Source organism: Melanostigma gelatinosum (genome assembly GCF_949748355.1).
Source record: "Melanostigma gelatinosum genome assembly, chromosome: 14".
Classification (NCBI taxonomy): Eukaryota; Metazoa; Chordata; class Actinopteri; order Perciformes; family Zoarcidae; genus Melanostigma; species Melanostigma gelatinosum.
In genome coordinates, this window is record NC_136647.1 from 4,838,525 (window position 1) to 4,866,470 (window position 27,946).

The window sequence follows — 27,946 nt, forward strand, 5'->3', positions numbered from 1 at the left end:
GATTAGGGGTGTAGAACGATGCGTGAAAAGACAAGCTGTGTGGAGGAGGAGAAGGTAAAAGAAAGAAGCTATGAATGCTGCGATTTCTTTTTAGGCGGTAGCTGATGTAGCGGTGTAGTTTAATGTCAACATGGCTGTCACTCAGCTGCTAGTTTGCTGACGACATTGGATGGATTTTTACAGTTTCCTTTTGTTTTGTACTCACTGTAACTTCAAAATGTAAGCCTCAATTAAGAATGCGGTGTTGTGTTTACAACGTTTACAATTCGCTACTTTCGTTCCCTCCCCATATACTTTCCTCCTCCTCTTCCTCTTCCTAATTTGGACAAAAGTCATCCCTGCCTGCTGCCAGCTCCGGACATTCAATCTCAGATGCTATCAATACTGCTATCAATTGTACGTCGGCTGTGCACTCTGATGTTATTAGATTGAATTCTTCCTTGATTGCTTTTTTCCGAGTCAGCAAATACAGAGCAGGGTGGACTGTGGATCCAGACACACTTGAACAAAGAGAGGAGCGCTTGTTCATGCGTGGCCTTGCTGAATACGGTCCCGGGAGCTTGGATTGACAAGGTGTGGGTGGTGCAGTGGCTAATATTAGCATGAAATAAAGCTTATTTATCAGTGGAACTGGCTTTAAAAAATGCCTCTTTCTCCCTCTGCAGCATGGTATTTGAGTGTTTTACCTCTCTGTGTTTCTTTATCGATTGGATAGTAAGCTGTCGTATATTGAACGCTGTGTTTAATTTTGTCCTTTTTTTAAGCCTCAGCTCAACTGTCGTTTCTTAACAACCTTTTTTTTGTTATGAAAAAAGTTAGCATGCGGGACTATTGTTATTGTATTGCTATATTTAGCTTAGCATATTAGAGCGAGGGTATTACGACCTGTTTCACTTCCAGCTCTACGCAGCTTATGATGCAGAAGTAAAACTACTGATGCCAAGATTTAGTTTTTTAATTAAATCAAGTATTTAAATAAAGTTACAATGATTTATTTCATTTGAATTGCATGTTGTCAGCAAACAACCACTATAGATGACAATAAGAAACTAAAAAGATAACTGACAGTTAACATTGACTTTGGGATGCCATTACCGCCTGAGCTTTGAAATACACCGTGGAACAGATTTTAAGCCGCGGTGTTGTTGTGTATGTTAAGGGTTATTCAAGAAATGTACCAAAGTTACTTGGAAGAACGGTACTGATGTGGAGTACAAATGGTGGACATAGTAACAGAAACAACATGCAGTGAACACTTAAGTGGAGTTCTGTTGAGTCTGATCCAATTCCATGTCCATTTGTGAAGCTGTTGTATGAAATGTCAATCAAATATATCATCGCCTTTAAAACGTTTTCCCATCCCCACATTGCATCATTTGCAGTGTTTGCGTATTACAAGGCAAGGCAAGTTTATTTGAATCGCACAGTTCAACAACAAGGTAATTTAAAGTGCTTCACATAAAACCATTAAAAGCATCAAAACACAAGGCAAAAGAAAGAGATTTAAAAACACTCTCTGTGCAGGCAGCGACCTTTCTGCTATCTTTAAACTGCCATTAAAAGCCGTATTTAACGTTAAGAACTCATTTCTATAGATGTCGACCTTCTAGGAAATGTGATGCACGCGGCTAATTGGTGACTCACTTGCATCGCTGCTTGTGTAAATGTGACTTGCAGTAGTTGCTTTCAACTCCCGACGAGCACGTCATGGTGAGGGGAAAATATCTCGCAGACTTAGCTGCTCTAAGATGCAACCGCGCTGCCAATGAAGGGACTGGAGATGTCACCAGTGTCAACATGTTTCTAATTGTACTAGCAGCAGTTCAAACTTCCAAAAAGAGCCGAAGGAAAGAAAAAAAAAAGATTCGATTTTGACGGAATGAAAGGAGCTCATTCATGTGGAGTCTTTTCCCTTTGGGAAGAGGGTCAAAGAGGGTCAGTGAGTGTTTTCAGACGTGGGTGTGGGGAATATTTTAGCTTTTGAGCTGCTGCTGTCACACCATTCTCCAGTCTCATTCCTCTGTAAACCGCTGTCGTGGCCTTCTTGGCCAAACCAAATGTTTTGGAGGTAATGGGAACCGGATTCTGTACAACCTTTTCAAAATGTTAATTGTTCCTCAGATCTCTGGAGTACAAACACTTCCCTGTAATTGTGTTTTTTATCGACCTACTAACTGATTGCAGTAAATGTCTGACCGTGTTTCTTCAAGCGGCAGTTCCTCCAGATTACAAAAAGCAAAAGCTTTTTTATTTTAATATGTATTTACCGTTAGAGGTACCTAGCCGTGCAGATTTATTTGCACAAGCCTTGACGGTACAGCCTCTGAAGCATCTGTACCACCCCAATATAATGGAGATCAATGGTATTTCATTTGGCTAAATCAAAACGTATAAAAAAACCTCGAGGAGCATGACTTTCCAAAAAACTATGGGCTGGTGTTCAAAGTTTTCATAGAGACTGAAAAGTACTTTCGATAAAACACAGAGCAATGTCTTTAGATTGTCCTTTAACTGTGGACATGTGTTTGGTTAATTATTGACTCTATACAATATGGGAAAATAAGGACGAATGCTACAAATGAGACATCTGCTTATTGCCTTTTAAAAACCTAAAGGCATGAGAAGCGTTTGCTAAGTGAAGCCTGTGAGGTGTGGCTGAAAGCTCTGGAAGGCTATTAAGTTGACCACTGAGCTTAGATTAGCCTGTTCTATATTGATAAGGGGACGATAAAAGCATGGAGTAGCTGGCTCTAATGTTGATTTAAGATGACCACCCAACCTCGGACATGCGTAGCAGCAGCAATATCGCATACAGACAAATAAAAAACAATCTACATGGCTTTTAAACGCAGCTCCTCGTCTTAATTCTAATTTTGAATGAGTCATGTCTGCTTCTGTTGTTGGGTTTCCTCGCTGCCCAGTTAAAACCTGCGCTGGTCATTAATCTCCTGTACCCAGCGGTGATGGGAGGCAGCCGGCTGAAGCACGTTGGTGGATTTACAGCATGTTATTGCATTATTATGAAGCAGCCACTGAATGGGGGTCTTTCTGACAGTTCTCTGCACACTTTGCTTCACATAATGCTCTCTCGTATTGGACCATTGTCAGCTGAACCCCCGAGCTATCATCCCGTGGCCCGATTGTCTCCTCGCTGACGAATGTTGATAATAGCTTTCCAGTGGAGCTGTAAAAGCTCTCCCCGCTGAGCTCATTGATTCACTCTCCCCCTCCAAAACCAACGGTGGAAAAGCAGCGGCGGGCTCTCTGGCTCTCTGGCACAGTACGGCTTGGCACAGCACGACAAGGCGGCTATAGGGAGATGTATGGAGGGATGCTGGTAGGATTAGGGCCACTGAGATCACTGATTCTGCTGATCTTTATGTAAGCCACATCTGTCCTCCGTCCCCTCGGCGGCGCCCGGCCTCCCACGCTGCAGCGACGGGATGAGACGAGGCTCTGAGTTCTGCATCCAGAGAGGGAGGAGGGAGGGGAAACACAGAGCAGATGATGGGGTTAACTGGGAAAATGGTGTTCACATAACAGCAGAATAAGTGACCAGCCAAGTGCGTTCACATTTTTCTTTGGCTATAAGCTGCAAGTCAATGATTTTCTGCATCGATCAGTCAACTTCTTCGATTTACTGCTTAGCTTGTGAATTGTCTTAAATTGGTGAGAAATATCTGTGTCCAGGTCTCAACACTTACATAAAGTGTTTGCTTGGCCTGCGATCGGGCATCTGCTTTTGGTTGCTGAAACAGAAAATACAATTTCTGTTTTTAGTCCCCTTACATTTGGAGTAATCGAGATGTTTTCAGATTGATTTTGCTCAATAAAACATAGCAGCAGAAACACAACTGAGATTAGTAAACCTGCCGGGGCTTATATCGCACCTCAATACACAAATTCAAAAGACATTTAATTAATAAAAGTAAACATAAAATCATGAAGAAGCAAGGATTAGAATCTCATGAAGATATTATACTGTATGTCAGCTTTAAAATGAGAATCTAAGATGGAAGCTTTATTTATTACACAAATTCCATGTAGTTTGTGTTTTAGCTGATAAACACGATTTTAATCCACCCTCAGTTCCTGCAGCAGTGCATCTATTGCCATGTTCTCCACAGTTAGTCTCTGAGTGCTTGTTCATCCGTTCTGTCCCGTCAGATGATATGTTTCTGGACCTTTTGTGCTGATTCGCCCCACGGATCCATTGGCCCGTCAGCGTTGACGCCTTGGATTGTGGGTCCTCCAAGTGACACCAGCATCAACAACACTGTCCATCATCTCTACTCTCAGAGATGACCTCCAATCCGTCTTGCTTAGACAGCTGAATCCCCTCTCACGTACCAACATAACTCTCCCATATAATAAATATACAACCTGGCAACCCTTGGTGTCGAGCCCTGTTGTTTGTCTGTTTGGGAAGACGGATCCATTGTTGCGATTCCTCTGAGGTTTCTCCTTTTTTCCCTTCACTGGACATCACACAAAATCCCGATGAACAGGTGGATGGAAATGTTCTAGTGTTTGCCTCCCTTTGCTGAGCTCTTCACGAGGGCAGTCGTTACAGAGCGGTGTCCCTGGAGGCATGACTCACGTTGTTTCTGTGCCTCGACCAGACATTGACCCGAAGCATTTAGATCCAGAGACCACGGTGACATTAGAGAGGGTTTTGGCGTCCGGCAGCACTTAATGGCCGCCGTACAGTACCTCCCTGCATCTTCTCCCTCAAGACATGATAATACGGAGCATATTTGAACAGCACTTCGCTCAGATGGGTTTGGACAGAAGCCAGTGGAAGCTGTGATCATGGCATCGGGAACACACTGAAGCCCCTTACCCATCCATCACACGAGGCCTCCTTTTAAAATTAAATTTTGAACCAAACGTCACGGTGTAACGCTGAATGTCCTGCATAACAGTGTGCCACACATCTGTCCAAGTTCCGTATTCCTCTCGTACGGCATGTAGGAAGTAGGAGATTATTGTTTCTCCACTTTATTAATGCACCGTGCTTTAAAACGGTGTGGTGAGGAGTTTGACGAATATAAGTGAATTGCTGTTGTTTGCATCGATGGCAGTCGAGATGAACACCAACTCGCTGTTTTCCTGCAGAATAAACACCCTGCCATGGGTGAAACTGTTCACACAACATGAAAGTCTCTGAAACTGCCAGGATTTAGTTGTGTCTGTGTCAAGCGTCCAAGAATTAAGCACAGTTGTGTGCCTGCAGAAGGCAGAGGAGCAGCCATCTGTCATGGCCTTTGTCCAGCCCTCTGCCCGGTATCTGCGGTCGCAGTAGAGCTGTGGGTAATGACTCCTGTACGGCGCTGGGCCCCTCTTCCAGGGAGGTCTCGGCGCCTCTATCTCGCCCTGGACATCCTCGACCTCAGCAGCCAAGGAGCAGAAGACTCTTCTTTTTCTTTTGTCCCTTTTGACTTTGCTGCGCTGTGTCTCTGCTAGTTCTCTACCGTCTGAATGATCACACCCGGATTGGTATTTATCTGAAAATACATGTTTTCCATTGGACTTCTTTGCCGGAGACGTAGAGTCGGTATCAGAGAAAAGTCCACATTTTGGGGAATGAGGCATCGCACTGCTGTGTGAAAGATGACCCATTCATCAGCAAAGCGCTGTGGACGATACGCTGTGATTCATCCTAGTTTTACAGTCGGATCAGCAGCTTGTTGGGTCTGTGACCGGTGTGGTGGTGGAGTATTGTTAGCTTCAGCTTATGTTTCTGTGAGACGAGCCAGGAAGGCCGGGGCAAGTTGACTCATCCGTGAAGTGCTCGAGGAGAGGTGGATCCGCCTGTGATCTGACAAAACAGGAAGGGAAAGAGAAAAGAACAGGAAAAGCTTGCTCTTGTCACTCCGAGCGTCTTGTTGATTCTCAGAAAGAGGAGGAGTATTGTGGTCAGACTGGTCCACCCTGTTCTTATCGGACACACTGCTCCGCTGGTAATACACCACATCTTCCACTACGCCAAAGGCAACCCAGAAGAACATGGGTTTATCTTCATTTTGTTTGCATGAAAGTGCAGCGTTGCATGAAATTCAATCAGCTACATCTAAGCGTCGAACGAGTTTTTCCTTGCTGTAATCATGCCTCCTGTTCAGGAGATCACTTCCTAATACATGCTTCCCACTCTATGTAAGTGATGGGGGGTGTTAAATGATCGGTAACGCATTCCCAAAATGTCAAGCCCGTATTTTCTCCGTGGTCTTTTCTTTTCCCTACCCGGAGAGCAAGCATGCAATGGAAGTGGGATGTGGTGAACTGGGCCTTTAGGCGGCGCTGCTCTCCGTCTATAACCTAAAACCAAATTCAGCAGACATTATTTGCATTAAAAGGTCTGCGAGCAACAAGCAGGCGTTTACGTAAAACTGATGAGCAAAATGAAGAAAGACATTTTGTGACTGAAGCAACAAGGAGACCACAGTCAGCACCTGACGCAGGCGTCTCCTCCACACCTCGGGGCTTCATTCAAGCCTAAATGCTGAAGGTGACAGGCAGCGGGCAAGAAAATGAAATTGTAAACGAGAGAAGAGAGGGAAAAAACCTCTTGTATTACTCTGCAAAAGCTCTTATTTCCCGCCTTCCTTTCACCAGCAACTTCAAGGTGATCATTCATGGGTGACAGCAACATTACCGGGGCACTGTACCTTTTATAAAAGACACGCCGCTCTGACAACATTCTGGCAGCCAGCTCGTACTTGCACATGATTTTTGCCTGAGGTGGCCTCGTGACCTTACAGTACAGCGGGCCTGAATGCAGCGAAAGCAAATCCAAGGATGCTGTTCTGTTCATCTCTTTAGCCGGACGGCATCTATTAACATATGATTACAGAACACACATTTGTCTACTTTAATGACTCGGCTTTCATGAGAGAAGACGTCGGTAGCTCGACAGACGGGCAGTGACATTAAGGTGGACTAGATGTTCTTTAGCTTAGAATCAAAGAAAGCGTGCGAAATGGAGGAAGCAACTTTCGCCCCGTCTGTGCGGTATTACCGCACAATGCCCCACAACAGCTGCCGAGAGCCTAAACCCACAGCAGCAGCACCAATCCCAACCTATCTGACTGAACAGCACACGCAATCTGCTGTTGGGCAGATTAACAGAAGACCACAGCAGCATGGAAATGAGGTTAGGCAGCCAGCGTTTCAGAGAGGCTCCTCATAATCTGCAAATCCCTCCCATCGAGGTCACCATGGGAGAAAAGTGATGGACCAGTGTCTCACTGTGAATTCAGTGCCCCCCCCCGCACACACACACAATGTCCTAATTCAGGTGTATTCCACATTTGAAGACAGAATGTGTCGTAGTGCAAATAAGTCCTCGACTATACCGTAATCTACTGACGCAATGGCCGCTTGCTCGTTGCATTCAAATGGTTTCATTCACTCTTAGAGCCTTAACTCTTAGGGCGTGACGAATAAATGACACATTTTAATGATCAGGTGTAGACGTTTAGATGGTCACCGGTACATTGATTCACGTCATACCAAGGCCACGGAAAATACTTGTTTCTGATTGGCTAGTAGATACAACTATGTAACACCTCACCCCATGGTCACACCAGTCTGAGAGCTATAGTCACACCTCTGCTCTGAGTCGGTTTGTGATATGTATTAAACTCCAGGCATCAATAGCAATAACACTTGCTCCAGTACCTACCGACCATTCCTGTAACTTTCTGAACTTCATGCCGTGATTGGTCGGCTGTTTTGAGTTGAGCCGGGGTTTGAACTTCTCTCTCCAGTTCCCTTTTCTCATTCTCGACTGAGCTATTTCTGTAACTCTTCATGTGAGCAACAGGAAGCAATGTCTTCCATGAGAGACTGCACTGAGGTTGGACCAGTGTAAAAAAAAACATTCAGACCGGTTTTATGTTGAGCCAAACACCGCACTAGACCGGTATACTGTATTCCACACCTAGACGTCATGCTCATCAGACGCTCCACCCAAACTCTGCTTGTAACTCAAATAGGAATATATTGTCCACCTTAAAGGTCAGTCCACCTTAAGTGAGCCTGGGCCCAAGTTGTCGCTAACATCGGGGCAAATCCCATTCAGATGTAGCATAAAGTGTGGACACTGCACAGCTACGTTCACAGCTTCGACCTTACTGCTAACTACATGCTCACCAACACACACAATCTCTCTCTTTCTCAATCAACCGCACACTCAACCTCGCCAGTAAGTTGCACAAGACCTGTCAGACAGTAGTAGCTCCGTTCACAAACAAACATATCATTATCTTAATCACCTTGTCACATTGCTTATTACTGATGCAACATAATGCTGATCGAGGCAATTCTTTTTAAGTCGCCAGAACTTGTGTCCTCACAAACGCCAGTTAGCAGAAAACCAAACCACTTTAATCTTTTCCACCGCACTGGAGCAGCAACACAGAGGACCTACCGAACTCTAATGTGGAGCTGATGTCCGGGGGTTCATCGCCACGTGATGTGTCCCCTGTTGAAGGAGGCCGCTCCTGAATTTCGACACCGCCGATCCCTCGCTCTAGGTAGATTAGTGTGTCTACATACAGCCGCACATTTGTTAACAGACATCCTCAGTCTGTCTGTTGTGGATCCGTGTGCAAACACTGACTGACATGTGGTCCCCTTGTCATGAGTTAAACAGACTACTAAAAAGGCTTCATTAAATTTAACGAGGCTTCGCACTGCAAGGTGACACGAGTTACGTCCCCGTCCTCTCGGCTCTGCCCACATCTTCCTCTCGCTGCTCCCCCACTGCAGGAAGAGTTTTTTGCCGTGTCATTTGCGAGACATTTTCGGTGGGCCCACCGGTTAATGAGAGCGTGCTGGATGGTGAAGGCAGAGCCTGTGTGGTTTTTCTCGTCCAATCGGTGTGTTTGTGCTGTGTCTCGAATATTAATAGAGCGGAAAAGTGCCCAGAGTGGAATGAGTTTGTGGATGCATGGAGCCTCGGCCCTCTGATGACGGTGATTAGCAGAGGAGAGGAAGGCGGCGCTCCGTCGTATAGCCCAGAAACGGATGATTGTGTTTGGTACTGCCTTGTTTCCAGCTCCGTGTCGATGCCTCCTCTGGGCCGGAGCGAGTACCAGCTGGCTGAGATGCACCGGGTTCTAATCCTTTTACTGCATTGCACTCATTTAACACAATTAAGTAACCCTGCGGAGTTCATATAGTAAACAAAATGATTTCCTTTTTGGGGATGCTATTTTTGCTATTCTTTTAAATGATCGTCGATTAACGTTGAATCAAACATTTCGTTATGAACATCCCTAATACTTCAACATTCAACATTTCTTCACACATCGTGTGTCTTCGTGATGAATTTACACTATGAACAACACACCATCCTGTGGATCTACTGCTCCGTCCCCTGTGTCCACTCTGATGTGGGTATTTTACTAAGCAGCAAAACAAATCTGAATATTTAGTTGGATCTCTCATTGGTACTTTTTGCCCCCTCACAGGCCTTTTATGGCTTGTAATGAAACGTCTGCCTTGGGCTGCTTTATTTCAGACCATCTGGTTGTTATTATCCAAGACTGCTCTCTACAGTAGAGGTATGACAATATCTGTCGGTCGGCCCGTCACCTTGGTACTGACTTAGTGTCTCTGCTGGAGGGATTGCTGCTTACACAACCATGACCTCAGGATGAATTGTAATCCGCTGACTTTTAATCGGATGCCGCCATGAGTCCAGAATGACTCGATACTCGTAGAACTGATGACATTCCCGTCGCCCTCAGCCGGTGGTTTGTCTTTAGTGCTAATTAGCAAATGTCCTGGTGAGCACGGTAAACATTATACCTGCTGAACATCAGCATGTTAGCACTGTCATTAAGAGCGTGGCAGCATGCTGGCATTAGCATGTAGCTCAAAGCATCACTGTGCCTACATACAGCCTCACACTCTTTGTCTTATAGAATAAGATGAGCCTCGGGTGTAGCTGTTGTAGCCATGCTGGGGTTTTAGCACTGTCAGTCTGACGATTGGTCGGTTCATCACTTTTGGAGGGACAGTTATTGGACGCACTGCTATTTGGCACAGATGTGGGGATTCCTTTTCCCTTCACTGTGGATTGTAATAACTTCAGCCATCCTCGAACTCTTTAGTTTCAACAGCCGGTCAATATTTCAATTTCTCCAGTTCTTTAGTTTGTTTAAAAATACCTGCAAAGCTACTGGCATTCCCACGAGCTTTATTTCAATGAATAACTAAACAGCAGCTTGTCTCTGGTTAGTTGAGTTCATTTTGAGCCTTTCGTACAGTCTTTCAGCCAGAGTGCAGTCACAATTAGTTCAGTTGAGTCAGGTGGCTATCAAGGGGGAGCGTGCTCTTACTTGTCTTACCCCACTGTTATTACACACAAGCGGTGGCATCCTCCATCTGTTCCTCAAGATTTCTTCTGTCTCTTTCATGCTCATCCTCTTTGACTGTCAGTCTGAATAACTTCCTTTAGCTTCAGTGCCCGCCCCCGTTCTGCTTCCACAAAACTAAACATGTGCACACATTAGCTGGAAAGTTTCCCTCTCTCCTTGTCTTGTTTTTCAAGGTCTTGTTGAGCAGCAAGAAAGAAAAAGCCCCAGAGGAATATCATGGCGACGTGCGCGGAAATTGTAATCGGGAGGAAATGGGGCGGCACAATCTCGCTTCTTTTTTCGTATAAATTTGCACAGATGGACTCGTGCTGCTTGTCAGGTCCTTGTATGACACACTGAGGCCATCTGCCTGTGATGGAAAGAGGAGAAGGAGAGTGGGTGAAGGAGAGAGGTGAGGAGGAGGAGGAGGAAGAGGAGTAGAAGAAGAGAGGAAGAAGTGCAGAATACCTTTTTATATCTGCCTCCATCTCTGTGTCTCAGCTGAGGCTGATAATAGGTTAATACATTCAGGCTGGAACGTTGTTCAAGGGTCTCCCTGTCAGCTTTTACCTCGGCATAAAAACAGCTTTTGTTCAAAGAGAATGAGGCTAAAAAAAAGAACGTTTATCGATGAAGTGTGTTTTAGAGTGGGGGTTTTAAGTGAGGTCAAATTCAGATGGCCAATCCAGTCCGTCGATGCAAACTGCTGTATGTGTGACATGGGACGAGAGTCCCTACAATGCTACTGTGTGAACAGATGTTTGAGCGGACTACATACCAAGTTGTATGTAAGGTCAGTCCTATTTACTGGAGCAGGGAACATTTCCATTGCATGATTGTGAAAATGAAAATCATAGACTGTCTAACAGAAGTGGGTGTAGTCACCGTGACGTCACTCTTTGGTTGTTGGTCTATAGATTTTAAACCTCGAGCCACTTTGGCCGTTGACATCTTGTTGTTTTTTTTGCAACCAGAAGTGACACGAGAGGGTGGAGCTAAGTACAACCGATGCTGACGAGACATATTTAGACGACCAAAAAAGGTTGGAATTTACTTTCATGAAATGAAAACACTGAGAAGTAGTTAAAGTGCTGAGATGAAAAAATGGACAACTCCCAGACCGGACAACGCTCTGTTAGAGACCTGTCAATCACTGTGTAGCCCCGCCCTAAAGCATCCCCTGCTTTATGGTGTCTTTGACTCTAAATGGACCATAATTTACGAAATGAACATCACGCTGTATTGAAGAACACTTGAGACTACATTGAGTGCATGAACTCATGTTCATCACTCTTGTTTATTACTGAGGTAATAAGTAGTAATTTTCTCATCTTTTTAGTCCCATACTGGCCATTAAGAAGAATGCACGTTTAAGGCACTTCTGCATTTGCTTCTCTCTTCAGAATGAGGAGGTTGCTGCCTTATTGAAATACAAATTAACTGTCTTATTTGTTGTTCATTTCTTTGGAAAGTGACTGGTATGAGCGGGATAATGCCCTTGCTCGAGGTGTCCATAATTGTGAATTTATGGCCTCCCTATCGTCCATTAAATCCTGATAATGGACACCTACTTTAACTCAAACCGTAACCTTAAAACCAAGCCAGGATTTCCTCATCCACCGAAGTCTTCACTGTCGGATCCCAAACCCACCAAGAGTCCTCAAACCACGTGTGTGTGTGTGCACAGTTAATGTGATTCAGTGTCACATTCCTCTAAGCCAGCAGTCTGATTAATAATTCCCAATATTTCATGCAGTCAGTGGTGCCAGTTGTATTTAAGTGTTTCACTAATTGCCTCCTCCCATCAAGCCAATTATTTCTCCATTGTGCTGTGATCCTGTAATTCACGATGCCGAGTCACTGAAAGTCGCTCGGTGTGTAGAATGACTGAGTGGAAGAAGAAATGGCCTCTGCCTTTTGTATGCTGAGCCTCAGCGTATCTGTCGGTGTGTGTGTGTGTGTGTACATAAGGCCTCCGCGGAGCTGTGCGTCACACCATTGATATTCTCCTCACAGGATCGTCAAGCATGAAATAGAAGAGCACACTTTGTGTGGATAAACTCTCAGCACAGCGCTGTTGGATAGTGAGAGCCTGATGCTCGGGGAGAAATCTCTCGGCTGACACTGACTGAGTAGCTGGAAGAAAAACTTATCGTGTGTGTGCTGCACTGTTGTATGACCGTGGTAGCGGTTCTTTAAGGTGCACAGCGGTGGCTTTGCGAGTTGTGTGTTTCTCTGCGTTTCCCTACACGTTGAGGAAGTCTCACACATCTGGTACTTGAGATACAGCTGCAAAACAGTGCTGCATTCAGAAGCTAATCGCTAGCGAAGAAAACATCTAATATGCTCTACATTTCCACACAGATTTTTGAGGTTAATAATAATTATTTCCAAAATTTAAAGGTAAAATGGACTCTACTTGTATAGCTTTTCTAGACCACTCAAAGCACTTCCACACTACATGATGTCATTCACCCATTCACACACATTCATACACTGATGGCAGGGGCTACCATGCAAGGTGCCACAAAGCTTTATGCCTTAAAGATCTGAGTTTTTTGGACAGTGCAGAAATGTACATGTGCATATTTGATCTACTGCAACAAAACATCTGGCATGGTCCTTTAAACGTGCTTGTGTGTGTCCACAGGGGGTCAACCGGTTGGGGAAGGACGCTCCGGTGGGACGCGCCGGCGTGCGGAGGAAAGACTGGCACGACTATGAAACAATCAAACGAGACGCCTCCCGATCCGGTAGGTCAAAGCCTCCTCGTAGTCCCTCCTCTGTCAAAGAATATACATGCATAATCATCATGCACACAAGCTTCACTGTTGTGCAAAATCCCATAAACCTAAGATTCAGGCATTTACGTTCTCCTCTTCCTTCTCTGGGTCTTATTGCGCTCCGCTCTGCAGCAGCGGTAAATCTCTGCTCTGAGTGCATTTCGGCTGTCACAAATACAGTTTATATCTGCTGCAATCATCACCAACTCAGTTTTATTTTCTGCTCAGGGAAATCAGCCTCTGTACAAACAGTGTGAATGGGTTTATCCCCGAAAAGTTATTTTCCACACGCGTTACCTCATAATGAAACCCGTGTGTCTGTGAATGATGATGAAAGTTGTTGTTCTGTGGGTGTCCAGCGCAGACCTCCTGATTCTCCTTTTAATAAATGAAACAAGATGAACTGTGCAAATATATATCAAAACTTTCTCGAGCAGTTCAGCCATTAGAGTAGACTTTCATTTCATCTTGTTTCATCAGCGGCTTTGTTCCTCCTTTGATTCATACAGACCAGGGTTATAAACAAATCTGTTTCATATTGTTACATTTTAACTGCAGCTTTAACCTACAACTTGACATTGTGTTGTGTTCTTTACCCACCTTCTTTTTTGTTTCTATTGATATTGGCTATATAGATGTCTTTTCAAAAGTCTCGATGTGTCTTCCTCCTGTAGGAGTAAGCATGGGAAAGCTTGACGGTCCGTTCTCCACATGATGGGATTTTTGTTGAGTCTTTGATCTGTGTTCACCCTCAAGAGCCAAAATCTCCTCTTCTTCTTCTCTTCCTAATGACAGTGGGAATCGAATGGATTTTAGTTCCCTTTATTTTTGTCTCCAAAAGAAAGTTAGATAAAGTTCTGAAGGGTGTGTAGACTTTTGATGACTGCTGTACAGTATACCTGCAGAGGAGATACAGTGAGGTGGTGTACTTCTTCTTCATAGTGAAATCTGTGTGTGTGTGTGTTTGATTCAGGTAACGGCGAACAGGGGAAAGCGTTCCCGCTGACGGACGCTGACCGGGTGGACCAGGCCTACAGAGAGAACGGCTTCAACATCTACGTCAGCGACCGGATCTCCCTCAACCGCTCCCTGTCGGACATCCGCCATCCAAAGTGAGTCGTGTGTGTTTAGGGAGGGAGACGGTGGAGAGAGGGAGAGCGAGGGACAAAGTGTTTATATTTACATGTAGGCGTGGACAGTTTGAACTTCAGGGACCAAAGAACAGAGCTTTGGACACGTCAAAGACCTTCATATGTTTACAATGTCTTAAATTGGACCAAGCAGACTCTCACATCCCTGTACTTCTTCAGGGTTCCTGGAAGTGGGCGTGTCTTCAGAGTCATACGTGCACTTACATATTAGAGCACAGCCGTTACTATACTGGCCTGCTTGCAAGGGTTAAAGTGACGGTAAACTAGAAAGGTCCTTTTCAGATTTGCAAGAACTTTGGATATTTAGTTTTAGAGACCTCCTGATTTTCTGGTGTATTTTAGCTGACAGTGTGATACAAATGTCATGCTGATGATGAACTCTCCATAAAGCTACAAAAACACCTCTTATTTTTAACCATGACTCCATCACCAGAGTCGATTTTAGATTATTTGATATACAATAAATGACAAAAGAAAAGCCGCGTTTCTACCAAAAACTTTCCGGTAATTTCAGACTACTTTCCAAGGCACTAAAAGGCCCCTTCAGCCCATTGCTGTCCGTGTTTCCATAGCGGTAAAGAGACGGGGGTTGCTCTTTGGTGTGCCCGCCCGGTTCATCTGAAAATCACGTAGAATAAAAAACAAAAAATATTTATTTATCTCTTTCAGTTCTCATCCCATGTCAATCGGCCACATCAGTCATTTTTATGGACTGTGCAACGGCGCCCAAACAAAAATAGCACTTCCTTTTTTTTAGAATTTCCAGCAAAGTGCCCAGTAACCTCAGGCACAACTGCCGCTCTTCTACAAAGAAATACATCTTCTGAGTTTTGTATGAGCAGTTTCATCTGAATCGGGGACAGGAACTGGGCCGCAGAGGGCTGAGACACTGCAGCTTTTCATTCCAGCCAAAGACCGCGGCGGCTTCTTTCACAGATTGGCACTCCATCAACCTGAGAGGAAAAAAAATGAATCACCTGCTGCAGCCTTTGGTTGGATTGAAAACCTGCAGACTCCCAGCACTTTGTGACAGATGGTTGTTGTTCCCCAAAAATAAGGTGAGGCCAGCCTGATTGCAGGACTGTCCGGGGAAATCAGTTGTTTTTTTAATTCAGGGAAGGAGACATGATGTCAAATAGCGGAAACAGTTTTGAGTTTTCTGATTATTTTGAGAGCGAGAGCTGAAATGTGGGCACGACTACATGCATTTATTTTATGATGTCAGTTTGACTAGGCTAAAGGATCTCTTTTGTGAAGCGCAAAGTGCCTTTAGAATTGTCTTCAAAGCTGTAAACGTGGACATGAAATGGACCCGACTGCTGCGAGACAAAAACTCAGGAGCTCAGCTTTAAAAACACAAAATATTCATATTCATGTTTTCATATCCAAAAGACAACGATGCCTTCATATGGCTTTCTTCCAGGCATTAAAAGCACCAAATATGACAAATGAGAGGCGAATAATGAATTAACCTGTAAAACCCAGATGGTGTCATCTTTCGCCAGTTGAGCCGGGACGACCGTGACCAACAGGACAACACCAAAGCCCACTCATCGCTTTGTAATTTGTATTTTTTCCACGCTGGATCTGTCCCAACTCATTACAACAAGCGCTGTTCGGAACAATGGTTCCAATTAACAAGCTGCCCGGTCTATTCACAGGAGACATGCGGCTCTCTGCCGACAGAAGCTGACTACACAGCACGCAACACCCATGTACTTTTAAACCGTGTTCATGACAGCAATTATCAGTGTCACTGATGTCCCACTATGTGCGCCAAGGTGTGAAGAACTGATAGACGTGTGTTCTGGAGCCGAGGGAGATGTTTTCATGGAGGAATAGTGACGATGATGGCAGCAGAAAGTCTTGTTGTACCACGTCGGTCAGCGAGGAGCAGCAGTTAACGCAATATTCATTGTACTGCAGTTCATCGTGCAGGTACATGTAATGGAGAACCGCCGATTACATTTTGACGTTTCTCGCGTAGAGATGGACGTTTTGATCTGATGGCGGCACGAGAGGGAAGGGGAGGAAGGTGACCAAAGACTTTGGGAATCATCGTCTGGGCACTGCAGTCAGTTAGAGCGCATTTCATAGAAGTCTAACCAGTGTTTGTTGACCATTTAATGTTGTTCCTCCAGAGGGTCAGTCCTAATCATTTTGGAGATCTACTGACATCGTCACCAACAGGTTAAAATGTCCACATGTCCTCGATCTGGATGAAACGAATGAGCGACTTCCTGCTAGCCTTAGCCTCACGCTTAGATCAATGCTAATAATTGCATTGTTTTGTTTCTAGCTGTAATGCATACGAACCTCAGGCTCAGCTCTCTATTTACCATTCAATTACACACCATCAGGGACCGCTTCTTCGTGCTTCGCTAGCGCAACCCAGATGAGCAGCAGAGAAGGTCATGGATGGATTGATTAATGTTTCCATGTAACCTCACTGTTGAGCTTTCTGTTGTTGCCTTGCTTTTGCTATTTTGTCTCTCAAAAACTCCATTTTTAAAGGTGCTATATGAATAAAGTTATTGTTGTTATTTTAAATTGTTGCATGTCGACACCTCAATGTGATAACATGTTAAACGTACAGTAAGCGGGTTGACGTGTAGACACCAGTGTTGCTAGTTGTTGCTGTGTTACTTGAGACTTGGTGAGCTTTTCATTAATCTCAGCAGTGAACCTCCAGTTTGAGCAGAATGCAGTGTTGAAGAACACGTGTATACTGTGTTTCTTCCAGCTCTCCTCTGACTCATTAAAGAACAATATACAGAAAATAAACACACCCGCAACACTATAAATATCATCCGCTAAACAGATTCCGACCTGCTGAACCCATTCGTCACAGATCTGCCTTCAGGCTCTCCCTGTACCTTCTTCTGACCCCGCCGTCACTTTCATGTAGAAAGCGGTTTTAAAATGTTTTCTCTCTCCCGAGGTCTCATGTTGTCTCGCATTTCTCCCTTCGTATTTTTAAACCTCCTGCATCCCGCGACCTTACGAGGCGTCGGCCATCAAACACGCTTTGCTCTCCTGCAAGTCGTCACAGCATCCTCACACAGCACATTGTTTTCTTTAAGAATTAATACATGGCAACAAACTATTTGCACATTCTCGCAGCTGTTAAGTTATTTCGTGAGCTCCGAGGTGGAGCCAGTGTGCAATAAAGAGGAGACTGTGATTTCCATGCCTTCTGGTCAGCAGCGTTTTCTCGTTATCACTTCGAGATTCGGAGGGTGAATGAAAGTTATTAGTGCATTTATCGCCTCTTTCCTCTCTGCGCTAACATTAGAGAACCCAGAGGAGCAAAGACGAGAGAAATATCCACACAAAGCTTGAAATTAGCCTGGGCTGCTTTTCACACAAATTGAGCTCCTCAAGTACGGATCAATATGGAGCAGCGGTGCTGGTGTTCTGTCTGTGGTAGTAAAGTGCAACATATATTAACATTACCAAATAATGTAAAAAGAAAAGACAACTAGACAAAAGCTACAGCTGCCGTTGCCACAATTATTAGCAGTGAATGGACACAATGGCAGTGTTGCTTCGTGATCTCTTAGACGTTTATGCAACATCAGCACTATTTTCGCAGGTGTGTCCGTTTGATCGCTCAAAGTGACAGCAGAGTGACGGGTGTCTGACAAGTGGGTGTCACACCAGTCGTCAGTGGGCTCAGACCTCCCAGCGGCATTCATTCATTTATTTCACTCTCAATCACTGAGTGAATGACGCAGCGGAGGGACGGACAGAGAGACACACGGGGGGGGGGGAGGGGGAAGTTTCAGGCAGCCAGACATAATTAATGTCTCTACAGATGAGAGAGACTGGAGAAAAGGGCAGCGTCCCTGCTTCCACAAGAGTCCCTTCCCCGCCGTCAATTAGCATTTGGAAGTTTCAATGAATCGCACAAAATGATCTTGTGAAACTATATGGGTGCGTTGTGGCCAACGGTAAAAGTAAATGTTACCATTTCCTCTTAAGAGATGCAGTCAAACACACTGACCGGCTTCTCATTGGCTGCTGTTGTTTTTGTATGCATCCAAATCTCCCTTTAATGTCCAAACGGTTTCATGAAGGCAGTTGTCTCGACTGCAGAACTGAATTGTCATGAATACAATATATCAATATCATATCGATGCATGCTATGAGACTATATATCATATTGTGGCGAATGACTGTGCACCAATGTTCAACCTAACAATATCTGAAACACGTAATGTTGTTATTTGGCCGGGATGACGCTCTCTGATGTCTTCGTGTGCTCTCATGTGTCCCTGCAGCTGTAAACTGAAGCTGTATGAGGAGAAGCTGCCCAACACCAGCGTCATCATCCCGTTCCACAACGAGGGCTGGTCGTCGCTGCTGAGGACTGTTCACAGCGTGCTCAACCGCTCTCCCCCACAGCTCATCGCCGAGGTCATCCTGGTCGACGACTTCAGCGACAAAGGTACAGAGGAAACGCACACACACGCATAGATATACGAGCACAGCTGCAGTCGATACTTTAAGTGGTATTGTCTCCCTCCGTCTTCCGTGCCCACACACACACAAACCACTGAGTCATTTGTTTGCCAGTGTTGACGGTGACTGTTGCACAAATAATGAGCCGTTCAAAAGCAAAAAGCATTAGCCAGCTTCTGCCGAGGCCCAGATGTGATCACAGGATGTGCTTGCTTTTGTACATCAGCAGCAGACAGAGGAGGGAAGAGAGACGTACACACGCAGCTGTGAGCCAGTGTTGCAGAAATGCGCCTAATCGGCCCAGTCGGTTATTTATTAACACCACCAGAGAGCAGCTGTGTGTGTGTGTGTGTGTGTGTGTCAGGGCAATCTTTGCTGATGATTTAGCCTGTAACTTCAGGTTTGATGGGAGTTTGTTATTGACCACTGATACTTCATAAATAAGGATTGAAAAGATAAAGATGGACAGTAAAATAAAGATGCTTACAGTTGGCATGCGTCTCAGTGAACTGGATTGAAACAGGTGTGAATAACTGTGGGACACTTGTGATGCTGTAGGTTACAGTAGTGGGGGTGGAGTTGTGGAGCATTTACTGTAATAAACCTATACCTGGCCAATATAACACACATTAATTGTATCTGTCCGGAGCAGTGTGTAGCATCTCATCCAACATTTCAAATGTCGAATTTGAGAAAAACCGTCTGTCGACATAACAACGTCCACATTTCCCACTGGGAGTCGACCCAAAACATTGACTGGTAAAGATTTAGCAACAGCTACAATGTCTGTACCCACTGTTTTTTTTAGAATATATAATAGGATTTTTTTTTTTCCCTCCTTGTAATAATTTTTTTCTGTGATGAGACTGTAGATTAGTTTTCAACGCGACCCCTCGACCTTCCTCACATCCGACGTGACTGCTCGTGTTTGGAGCTAAAGACCGCGGCGACCTCTGAACCCGCGGTGATGATGATGAGGGCTTCTCGTGACCCCGCCAGTGTTGGTGAGGTCAGCGAGAGGATGATCCACTCTCTCCGGTGTGCTCACACGGGCGCTTTAATCAGTTCCAACTCCAGAGTTAATGCACAGCTTTGAACCCTTGCAGAATAAATCGGGGGACAAGTGCAATATTATCGCCGGGGTCCGAGCGGAGGATGGAACAAGATATTCATCATTACGCCCGGTTCATATAGCCACTGTGTGACGCATAATTTCCTGCTCACTTTCCCATTTCCATAGATATTAAATATTCCACTAAAGATGTATGAAGACGGAGAGAGAGAAAAGAAAAAAGAGGGTATGGAGGCGTAATACTGTAGTATGTTATGTTGCGAAGGGTCTCATCATATCCTCAAATGTGACACAGCAGAGTTTGAGAATAAAACATGAACTAAAAAAAAAACACAAAGGAAGTTGTATGAACAGGACCTCTGAGCTTCTGTGTAATCCCACGTCTCCCTCACCAAACAGGCAGAGTCCTCCGTGCTGGCCGAGCCGCCTGATTGGTGCAGAGATGTGCGTGGTTACTTTCTGGCAGCCCGGTGTCATTTGCGTCGCTGCACTCTGGCGCGTGGCTCCTCCCTAATGGGAGGCTGCAGATTGATCAATATCTCTGCCCCCGCTGCCTTCAGGTGGCTTCATGAAGTGGAGGAGACGCTCGCATACAGTGGAAAGCAGCTGTGGGCAACAGATTTATTATAAGCGGATGAAAATGGATGGATTAAAGAAACCGCTTCCACTGGTTGGACGGTGTTTCGTTGAAAACGGTTCACGCTTTATTGCCTCATTGCCGCATTATAGAGCATCTAAATACCAGGAGAACGCGTGAAAGCCACTCCGTCACTGTTCTCCATGTCGACAGCAACAATCTGTCTGCTGTCCCGCAGTCATGCTGATGCCCTTATGCATTAATTGATGCTGTTATGTTTTGATACCTCACAGCCGACACAAAGAAGATAAACAACTGATGAGATGCTTTTTTTTGTGCAGTTTTATTTTCCGAGGTGCGAATTAGCAGCCGGTCTCTATGTCGTGTAATTATATCCGGAGCAGGAACAGCCTCGTCTCTCCTTTTTCACATCATAATTAATACAACTATTCCTATTTGACTCAAAGAGTAAGTGATGATTTATATTTGCGATGCTTTCTTGAAGCGGGGAACTTTTCCTCTCTGGGTTCTGGGAAGTCTCGGGCGGACTTCTTTTCATTTCAAGCCGTTTCACCTTCACCGCGGTTCTCATCACAGGTGTGAACCCGCGGTACAGCGCCGCTGTGCTTTCAGGTAAACAGAAAGTCTGAGAAGCACAGAAGAGCAGAGTTTGAGCTGCGAGGAGCTCTGATGGTGTCTGTCGCTGCGTCGAGGATCATCAGATTCAAGGCGGGGGTCAGATGGCTTTCATCGGGAGTCTCTATATTTGTTTACTCCTCGCTGTGCCGGGCTTTCTCTAAATCTTTTCACTTCACAGACTCCAGTGCGTATACACCGTTCCCAACAGTTCTCTCGTTGCTGCTTGATCCAGCCTTGGCATGAAAGAAAGGTCTCTTCAGAAGCTCGAAAGAAGTGGATTGAATGTGAGACATAACGATCGTTACTGATGCATTTCTTGTGAAGAAAACGTTCCCTACATAAAGTGTATGAATAATGTTATTAATAGGTCTCGACAGCTTAGCGAATATGCAGATACTTCACTTGTACTGCAGGTAAATAGGTATGCTTTTTGGATACTATCAATGTCTAACCTGTAGTTACAACCTCACGTGAATTGAAACTTAAATATGGTAATTTGGTACAGCACAATATTTGCATTTGCCAAATGATACGATCTGTCACATTGCACCTCCACACACTTTTCTGCACAAGCTGTTCAGTGGCAAAATAAGAAGTTCTCACCTGTGAGTGATGATTTTGTGATTTCCTGTTCCACCCACGGGGGTGTGTGTGTGTGTGTGTATAAGAGCTGCAACAACAACTAATAATATTTACATCCATATTCATCTGTTTTTTTTGTTTTTCAATAAGTATCCCCTTGTTAATGTAAAATGATCTCCATCCTTGGTCGCCCTTCGTGGTCATCCTCCCTCTCGCTCCCTCTCGCTCGCTCGCCTCCTGTATTGTCATTCAGGCGGAACACTGACTCACAGAAAACATGCAAACTCTGGAACCTGCTGTTTGTATCTCCTCGCCGCATCTTCTTCAATGTCTCCTTTCTTTCCTCCTCTCCTCTTATCTTTGTTTTCCTTCACGTCTCTAATCTCTTCTTTGTTTCTTCTCTTCCCCCTTTTTGCCTTTTCTTGATGTCTCGTTATCGTTAGCGCTTCTGTCTATTTCTTGACGGCTGTTTCATCTCTTGATGTCTCTTCTTGTTTGTGCTTCTCTTTTCCTACATTTGTGTGTGTGTGTGTGTGTGTGTGCGTCCATCCATTGTGTTTTAATAGTGTTCTTGATCTTTTTTGACTTATCTTCACCGACTGTCTGTGTTCCTTGATTTCCTCTTTTTTTTACACGCTGCCATCTTGACATCTGCTAAATGTTTTGGCTTGTTTCTTTTTAAATGTCCGTGATCGTTTTCTCTTCCGTCTTTCCCTTTTCTTGAAACCAGCTCCTCAAAGATCTGATAACAATATATCGGACAAACTAATATTTTAGACTTGGACACCTTCGATTTAGTCCCTGAGTTGTGACGTTGTAGAATAATTAAGTTGTCATTGCTTTCTGGTGAGCAAACTATGCAACAGAGGCCAGAAATAAGACGCAACGTCATTTGGGCAAAAGATGAACTCACAGGACGACACCTTTAGCCTTTAGTCATCATGACAATTATGAATTCAAACACAGATTTAACGGCAATGAATCAAAGTCAAATTGATTCCATGTAGCAACGGCAGCTTGTTAACTTCCTCCCTTGACCCGGATTAGTTTGCTTTACCAAAACTAAAAATCATTTTCTTCATTTCTTCTCTGCTACTTGTCAGACAACCTATTGATACCAATGTATGATATGTGACCGGATAAAGTCCTTTGACAATATTTGCCATGCTTATGTTGTCCCTAATTTTGTCCCACTCGGGCTGCCATACATGTTATATGTGAGTGTGATATCCATCTCTTCCAGGCATCAGATCAAAACAAATCTTTTTAAATCAGACTCTGAATGATCCGTTAGCTTCAGTGCTAATCTCTGCTGCTGTTGACTCTGTAAGATTGTTGACATCAGTAAATGTCAGGTTTCTGTGTCAGTCCCTCAATCAAAGTGTTTCCTTTCTATTCCCACTGACATTCAACAATCATAAAGACAGGAATCCATCGTAGAAAAGGCAGAGGGACCAATCTCTCCTCCTCAACAGCCGCGGCACCTGCTGGGTTTTGAGTGAGGGCTCGGACTGGAGGAGAGAAAAACAAAATCCCTGCTGTCTCTATGATTTGTGCTGCTCAGATATGTGGATTGTGATCCAAAATTAATCTTTTCTTCTCTGGATGAAAGGAAGCAACATCAGCCCGAGCTGTCATGGCGCGCATGAGGCTGATCGCTAAGTGGAGTGGCGCACACGCCTGGTGGATGATAACGTGTGAAAATCACAAAGCTAATTTCTCAAGCACACGCAGAAAGAATGTAATAAGCTTTCTTTATCCCGACCTAAATCTATATCGCACTCGGAGAGGAGGATGCTGGGAGCTCAACCATTTTGAACAATACATTTTGTTGTAGATTAAAAATAAACTACCAAATTGTAAGTGCTAAATGATTTAATACACCATGAAATAGCTTCTTTACGTCCCTAAAGCGGCCATTTCAATGTTTGTGTTTTGACAATGGATGAAATGTAAAGTGTGACGTGAGAGATTGTGCTTAGGAACCCACAGAGATGCAGCTCCCCTCACATCTTTGGAGCAGTTTAGCATCTCGGCTAAAAGTTTTATTTTTACAGCCCACAACTTGACTGTTTTGGTTCATGCTCGCCGCTCTCATCGGCCTAGTTTCCTTCCAAGGTCTCAGATAAACCCACTGTACACTACCTGTCCAGCACCAGAAGACACGCGGGCCTTTTATTTTATTTTCTTCTCAGGTGGTGGTCCGATTATCAGGCTAGAACAAGGTGAGGTCGCCATTCAAAATTCACTTTATTTTAGGAAGTTGCATCTTGTGTCTTTAAAGTCCAACTAAAATGAACTTGTGTTTTATTGTTTTTTTTCTCTGCTACAGCTACATAGCTGCTCTGTAAATAGCAAAAAAAATCCCAAACCAAAACAGACATTCCTATTTATTTTAGTTTTTTCGGTATCATATTGGTACCACCTAGTTTTGATTTGACAAAATACCGCGAGGGCCAGTCCCATTCTGCATAAAGCATCAAAGCCATGGGCGGAACAGACGGTCACACTGAGCTAAACGTCATATCGCGGGCTACATAGGCAATTAGCTGCTCGGCTGCAGCACATTAAACAGCATGTAAACGGCCCCACGGATGTCAGCTGGGTTCGGTTAGACACCGGCGTGGTTCTTACTCTTCAACGCCACCAACAACATGCCGTCTGTCTGTGACATGAAGGCCACAGAGCATCTTTCCTGACTATCGTTGTGTAGTCTGCCTGCTGCTGTAAGAACCACGTTTGGTGTGTTTGAGTCATTGATTGAGGATTTCTGTGCGATTGTGTTTGGTCTGCCGTGTCATCTCGTAGTTATCATTGTCTTTAACTCACACAGCAGCATATGGCTGCATTAGAAATTTATATCATTTACGTTTTTTCTCGTGTTACTAAAGATTCCTAAAATACTAAAACCACAAAAACAAGATTTTGTCAGCCAAAAGAACAGCTTCATATGTTCCTTCCATATCTCATGTCTGGCACGTTATTGGGCCTCGACGTCTCCACAGCAGAGTTTCATTAAAGCGGGGACAGTCAGAGCCCAGATGTATCCATCATGGTTTACTGTGGTCTGTGACAGAGACCATCCCTCTCAGCAGGACCACTGAGCCACACTGCAGGATCACACCTCCCGCCATGGAAACCTGTCACGGACTCCCGATCGATCGGCCAATTATTCACTCGCTGTCCAGCGCCTGATGGGATCAAATAGACAGGTGTAGAAACTGGGAAGCACTGAATGTTAACAGGAGAGCAATATTAACACGGGAGAAGCAAAGTATGAATTAAACAAGATATTGATTTATTTCCCCCCGACTGTCTGTGTCTAGTGATTGAATTCCATTTCTTGTTTGTGTTTTGAACAAGTATTTAGTTCTGTGTACTTGGTTGCCAATTTGCAGCGTGCAATTTGAGAGGATATGACATGTTTTTAATGGTGCTTATCGGGGAAAATGAAAGTGCAGTTCAGTGCGGCGGCAGGTGATGAATGGGCACGAGCGATACACGCAGTCAGAGTGAGAAATTAAGCAATCAAGACACATGAAACATTCAGGGGGGGGTAGATAAGGCAAAAAGCAGAGGTGAGGTGGATGCTTTAAAGGGGAATTAAGTAAGGTATGACTCAGCAAATAAGGTCCACAGCTCAGTGATCTAATGGCGACCTGAAACAGACACAAATGTAAAAGGCAATTTCAGAGTCAGCGTGAGAGCCGGACTGCCATTCTCTTGGCAGCAGGCCAGGTGAAACATTTTAATCTGGCCAAATGGCTGTCATGATGATGAAAACAAACGCCCTCTTTTATACCCCCCCCCCCCCCCCCCCCCCCCCCATCAGGGACTTCAGAATGCCAATCATGTGAATGCTTGACTCAATCCACTGCTTTAGTAAATGTACTCATAGTCATCTGTGCTGATAAAACCCCATGAAGTCATGAGGGCATTACTGGACACCAACGTTCTGAATATCTGACCACTTAAGGGTTTGAAAGTTGTCTGACTGGAGGTTTTGCAGGGAAATCCATTTGTTGATGGATTTGCCCGTGGGGGGGGGGGGGGGTTTGGGTTTCAGAGGGTTGATGTCCGCCCTGCCCGACCTCAGATCATGCACAGTCACACGGACCTTTATGAAACCGACTAAACGGGTCGCAGGGCTCAGCGAAAAGCAACAGAGAGACCGATGACCTGAGGACAGAGCCACCGCACGTCTGGCTGGAAACCGGTTGTACCTGCTAACGTGCCCGGCTACACTCCATGATGAGCTCCCACTGCATGGGAGGAGGCTGAGGGGGAGGGGAGGTCAGCTCACTCTTCATTAGGCTGTAATGGAATTTCCGCAGCCCGCGCGGGGAGGATGTTCAGCCCGCTCGCTCTTCCCTGCAGGGGAGTGTTTGCTCACTCCGGCTCCCCAACCTCCCCGATACTTTCAAGGTTAGCGCAGCTAATGGGCTATACTTGCTCCACGGAGGCCTCCGCTCGCCATCTGTCACCTGCATGTCTGAAACACGTAGGCGCACGGGTACATGTGCCGCACACGCGATGCCGCTGAAAAGAGTGGAGCGAAATATGAGAGAGGGCACCGCAACCAAACCGCCTCAGAACAGCTGACACGCTTTGTGGCAGTGACTCAACAGGGACCTGCTGCGCCCTGTAAAAGCAGACCAGGCAGACTGGGAAGGGCATTCATCATCATCATCTTCAGAAACTCTGCTGCCTTCATTTTAATTGTAAAATGTTACATTCCGTTATTTGATTGGTATTTTCCAATCGGTTGTTTGATTTCTGTCCGATGTAACGGGTGGAAAGCGTCACGTTACATTTTTGCTTGTGTTTCATACATGTGTCCAGTGTTGGATGTGCCTTTTCTATGAGGGATGCATTCAAATACCATCTTTATTTCTTTAATGTGAAAAAGATCCTGTTGAAACCTCATTTTATAGACATGGCAGTTTGATTGGAGTGAAGGGAGGTCAACTTAAAATCTCCGACGACTCTTCTGTTTGGATTTTACATTCATGCTTGCGTTTGTAAGATGGGGTTGTCCTTACAGAGGACTGTTCCCCACATTTCCTCGGGTGTGCGTGATGGCCATGAACGGTTAAACCTGCTCTACCATGTCCGCTCAATGCTGAGGTATTAAGCTGTTAATCTAATCACAACAATGGCCACAGTGTGATCTTTTTGTTCCAAAATTGGCTGTTGCATCCCGCTGGCGCGGGAACTGTCCTCCCCGTGGTCTACTGATTACAACACAACAGCTACCACATGCATCTACTAAAATCCTCCTCTCACACGAGAAGCGCCCGAGCAACTTGTTTTCTTCTTCTTTTGATTAATTCTTTAGAGTTCACCCACCGAGCTATATTGCAATTTGTCTTTCATTGTAACTAAATGTCGTTTTATTTCTTAAGGGGAAAAAAAAAGATGAGTTGAATTGAACCAAAAAGTAGACGAGGTGACGTGTGTCTTCGTTCTCAAACTCTCCGTCTTTGTGTAAGCACAGCTATGGCTTTTTCTGAGTTTTTTTGTTCGGATAATGTGCAGAAAAAATGAGTTTTGTGCTCTGGCTGGTTTTCTTTATGGACAAATTCAGTATTTACTATCACAAATGGGGACTCTCACTCCTTCTCAAGGGTCAGGGTTTCTACTTATCTTCTCAAAGAGTGCGGCGCTCAAAGCAGCAACGAGACATATTTCAACACTATTTATCTGCGTTTGGAACATCCTTTCCTTCAACTAATCGCCGCCTCGCTCCCCAGCCACGTTCTGGTAAAATGTTGTTTCCTCTTTCAGTAAAGCTGTGTGTTCAGGGCCAGGGGGCGATTTCACACAAGAAGCTGCACGAATCAGTGGAGCACGATATATTTTTTTTTCCCCTTCCTTTTTAATTGGAGTGTACTTTGAAGATGATAGCTGTTCTCCGGGGAGGCCGACTTCATTAGCACCTGTAAGTGTCCAGGCATGTTAGCGGAAAGGGAGAGAGGCACATAGGGGGAGTTATCTTCAACGGTATTTGCTTGTCAGAAAATAATTTAGACGTGATATCAAAAAACTGAGTGGGATGTTATCTAATCAGTCCCACCTCCTCTTCCGACACTAAACGTGCGTGCCTCAATTCACGCGGCGCTCTAAAGTCATCGTCTCCCACGTAGGACCAACCTCGCTGCGTGCTTCAGTCTTGTTTTCCATAAAGCGAGTGTTATTATTATTATCATTGCTTCTGTTTTAATTGAAGTTTAGAATGGGAATAGGAGTCTCTCCCCGAGGAGCGTCATCAGCATCGGTAACAGTGGCAGTAACTGGCATCCTGCCAGCTT

At 44.8% G+C, this 27,946-nt stretch overlaps 1 protein-coding gene across 1 annotated transcript in view; it reads left to right on the forward strand.

Moving 5' to 3' along the window:
• LOC306788083 (polypeptide N-acetylgalactosaminyltransferase 10-like) overlaps positions 1–27,946 on the forward strand; it is a 61,766-nt gene that overhangs the window by 7,433 nt on the left and 26,387 nt on the right. Inside the window, exons 2-4 of the mRNA XM_079283415.1 lie at positions 13,018–13,120; positions 14,124–14,262; positions 18,585–18,751. Of these exons, the coding sequence (XP_079139541.1) occupies positions 13,018–13,120; positions 14,124–14,262; positions 18,585–18,751 (409 nt within the window). The remainder of the gene's footprint in view (positions 1–13,017; positions 13,121–14,123; positions 14,263–18,584; positions 18,752–27,946) is intronic.